General features: G+C 47.6%; 1 protein-coding gene across 1 annotated transcript in view; it reads right to left on the bottom strand.

Moving 5' to 3' along the window:
- The window catches only part of LOC106821116 (neutrophil collagenase-like), a 17,853-nt gene extending 14,791 nt beyond the window's left edge, over window positions 1-3,062 (bottom strand). Inside the window, exons 1-2 of the mRNA XM_014825791.1 lie at window positions 3,000-3,062; window positions 2,170-2,243 (exon numbers count right to left, since the gene is read on the bottom strand). Coding sequence (XP_014681277.1) covers window positions 2,170-2,243; window positions 3,000-3,062 — 137 coding nt within the window. The remainder of the gene's footprint in view (window positions 1-2,169; window positions 2,244-2,999) is intronic.
- Window positions 3,063-4,170: the final 1,108 nt, after the last annotated feature.

The following is a 4,170-nucleotide window of genomic DNA, read 5'->3' as shown; positions in this document are numbered from 1 at the left end:
AACACACTAACACACGAACACACTAACACACGAACACACGAGACCGATCACATAACTTCCTCCAACTCCGTTGGGCGAAGGTAAAAAACCCGCGACGGAGAAGAGAATTCTACTGCGAAACACTCACCAGCGTCTGTGAGAAGCGTTCGTCGTCTAGCAATACTTTCTTCCTTTCCACCGGCATGCCATCCGCGTACGTAGCGCACAGGTAAAATACCTGAACGACGAGCAGCAACTCACAGCCGAGATTTCGACCCGTAGCACGGATGCAGCGCATCGTAGCGTCACCACTTTCACTTTGCCGGCCGCAGACGCCCGATGGCTAAGAAACGAGGTAACCTATATATATATATACGTGGAAAGAAGAATAATGCAGGTCCGTCTCTCGTTCTCTTGTCCTCGCTGGCTTAATTTACACATTGGCCTTTCTCTGCCGGATGTCGAATTGTCCGTGAGGATGTCATAGCAGGAGAGCGTGCGATGTGCTGCAGCTACAACGTCGTACCGTTCGCTGGCCGATACGAACATGTCTCAGCTTCATTGCGAGTGTTTGCACACCGATGTTGACTTAATTCTTTGCCCTAGATGCTACTAATGTTAACCACATAGCACACTTTGCGGCTAGTCGAACGAACGTCGCTCGCTATACATATACTACGCCGCTATACATATACATATACACCGCGATAGGCTTGACAACGATGAGAAGACGTCTTAGAAAGAACCGTAATTCTTAATGGTTTTCTTGAATGGCGTCGAAGGATTAACCAATGAATAACGCGATTTTGAAAGCGGTTTGGATTTCGTGTTCGCGTGAATCTTTGCGTGTCGCTTTGCCGGTGGTAGATATGAGTTGATTACTTACACTGTAAGTACGGTCATCCACCGAGACCTTACACTTGTCTGCGACCTACGTCTGTCACCATATCACCTCTCCACGCATTATAACAAATTATACACTACGAGGTGGCCATCCGTGAAATCTGTTCAAGTCACGGAAGGCGAATTATAAACGATGAAACGAAACTGACGTAGTGTTACCGATGGTGTGCGCGTGTGCTTGTATAATAGTTATTGCTATGCGCGTTCGTAATTGAGGTCAGTGGAGCAGTGTATCTCGACTGAAAGAGAGAGAAAAGAAAGAGAGAGCGCGCGTGTACAAGAGAGAGAAAGAGAGAGAGAGAGGATGGGCGGGAGGGAGTACACACGCGCTATTATACCCGTCATTATTCTATTTCCCGTGTAAAAACAAGCCAGATGGCGCAACATCCGCGTTGCAGACGAGAGGGATACTCGATCTCTATCTCAGAACAACGTGATTTGCAGGCGGACGTGTGACACAGCGAAATATATATAGGTCATGCTTGTTAGCACTCTCTCATCACGAGATCAACGATGTTTCGTTGTTACCAATTAGCGAGCATACTCGTTTGAAGTCTCTCGCCCACGCTTTATTCTTGCGTCTACCACAGCAACCTGCTACTCGTCCCTATAGGTTAACGTCACGGTAGGTCAGTAGGCTCTATAGCAGTGGGTCTTAACCTTTTTTTAAGTCATTAACCCCTTTGAAAATATGGTGAAAGCTACGGACCCCTCCCCAGAAAATGCACATAAGCATAAAAACACCGAAATTTGCATAGGGGTTCACGGACTCCCTGAAGCCCATCCAGGGACCCCCTGAAGTCCATACACGGACCCTTTTGGACCGTCCATGGACCACAGGTTAAGAACCCCTGCCCTATAGGTATCTGTCTCGTGACGGGGAATGCGGGTGTGTTGTTTGGCGAGACAGAATCAGCAACATCAATGTTTAAGTATTAGGATGATGCGTTAGACGATTCACGGTCCTCGATCATGGTGGATCGCATTGCTTCGCCTCACCTATGATTACAATCACCTCGCCTTTTTTAATCCTCATCTTAAGACTCATCCACTCTCTCCGACTCTCACCTATCTCTTACATATCGTCACACACCGTCACCTATCTTCACCAATTCGCTCCCCCCCCCACCTCTGCCTACGACTCACACATCCCCCTCACGCCACCTTCTCACTGATTGCTTACTTACTATTACGATTATAATATTTACTTCAATAGATTTAATAATATGCGCGTCTATCCACTCATTTATCAATATTTACACATCGTGAGACATATTTCCCCCTTACCTGACGGCATTAGAGATAGAAGTGGAGGTCCGCGGTTTACTCGTGTCAAGATATCCAAACCGTTCCAGATACTCCTGAAGAAACATGTACAACAAGAACATAATTTCAAAGACTCAGTTTGATCTCCGGTAATACCAGTCGCCATTGTTAGAAACATTAGAGTCGTAATATAAGTCTTGGACGTAGATTTTACAACACTTTAGTACGTACACGTATGGTTCTACTCATTATCGTAGAACTACGATATCTCTGACAACCCGGTCGTGACTATTAAAATTAGCACGAAACATAATTCCTCGATCTAATTGCGCGCCGTTTAACTGGCATCACCGCCGCTACACAGAAAACTAGACAGAGGGCACTCAAGGAGAGTGCATAACTTCGCCAGCGACATACGCCAATAGGCCATACGCAAAACCGAACCAGGTCAGCACGAATAGACCGCACGATATTATCTTCCATGCCTCAACCATGATAATGTGTTACCGAAGCTGGCTCGCCGCTCGCCTGCTGGCTGCTGCTGACAGCTGCTGGAGCTGGCTGTTGTGGCTGGCTGGCTGGATGCTATAGGCTGGCTTGACTCGACGCGCTAATTCGATCGCGGCGAAGGCAACAAATAACACACCGACACGGCTAACACACGAACACCTAACACACGAACACACTAACACACCGAACAACTAACACAACGAACACGACGAGACCGATATATTGATCGCCAAGTTTGGGCGAAGGTAAAATCCGCCGACGGAGAAGGTGTTGAACTCCGTTGGGCGAAGGTAAAAATCCGGCGACGGAGAAGAGAATTCTATTTGGCTGAAACACTCACACAGCGTCTGTGAGAAGCGTTGTTCGTCTAGCAATACTTTCCTTCCTTTTCCACCGGCATCCATCCCGCAGACGTAGCGCACAGGTAAAATACACTGAACGACGAAGCAAGCAACTCACGAGGCCGGATTCTCGATCCGTAGCACGGATGCCAGCGCATCGTAGCGTCACCATTTCACTTTTGCCGGCGCAGACGCCTGCAGATGGCTATGGAAGACGAGGTACCATATTATATATAGTTGTAGGAAAGAGAATAATGGCAGGTCGCGTCTCTCGTTTCTGCTGTCCTCGCTGGGCTTAATTTTACACATTGGCTTTCTCCTGGCCGGATGTCTGAATTTTGTCGTGAGCGAGTGTATAGCAGGCGGAGAGCAGTGGTATTGCTTGTCAGTCTAGCAACGTCGTACGTTCGGTGGCGATACGAAGCATGTCTCAGCTTCATTGCGAGATGTTTGTCACACCGAGTGTTGACTTAATTCTTTGCCCTAGAGTGACCTACTCAATGTTAACACTTAGCACACTTTGCGGCTAAGTCAGAACGACGTCGCTCGCCTACATATATAGCGCGTACATTATCACTATAATTATACAACCGCCGATAGGCTTGACAAGCGATGGATGAAGACGTCTTAGAAAGAACCGTATTCTTTAATGGGTTCTTAATGGCCGTCGAGACGATTACCACATGATCAATCGCGATTTTGAAGCGGTTTGGATTTCGGTGTTCGCGTGGGAATCTTGCGTGTCGTTGGCCGGTGGTAGATATGATTGATTATTTACACTTGTAAGTACGGGTCATCCCGGCGAGACCTTACACTTGTCTGCGACCTACGTCCTGTCACCTATCATGCCTCTCACGCATTATACATCAAAATTTATAACACTACGAGGTGCCCATCCGTGGAATCTGTTCAAGTACGGCGTACATGCGCGAATTATAGACGAGTGAAACGAAAACGGATCCTAGTGTTACCCATGTGTGCGCGGTGTGCCTTGATATACAGTGTTATTGCTATGCGCGTTTCTGATGAGGGCAGTGGTAGGCAGTGTAATCTCGACTGAAGAGAGACGAAAGAAGAGAGCGCGCGTGTACAAGAGAGAGAGAAGAGAGATGAGAGAAGGAGATGGGCGGGGGGAGGGAGAGCAAACGAGAGAGAAGAGAGAGAGAGATGA

This window comes from Priapulus caudatus, unplaced genomic scaffold (assembly GCF_000485595.1).
Source record: "Priapulus caudatus unplaced genomic scaffold, Priapulus_caudatus-5.0.1 Scaffold59, whole genome shotgun sequence".
Classification (NCBI taxonomy): domain Eukaryota; kingdom Metazoa; phylum Priapulida; class Priapulimorpha; order Priapulimorphida; family Priapulidae; genus Priapulus; species Priapulus caudatus.
The sequence above is the reverse complement of the archived record's forward strand: the minus strand, read 5'-3'. Positions and strand labels throughout refer to the sequence as shown.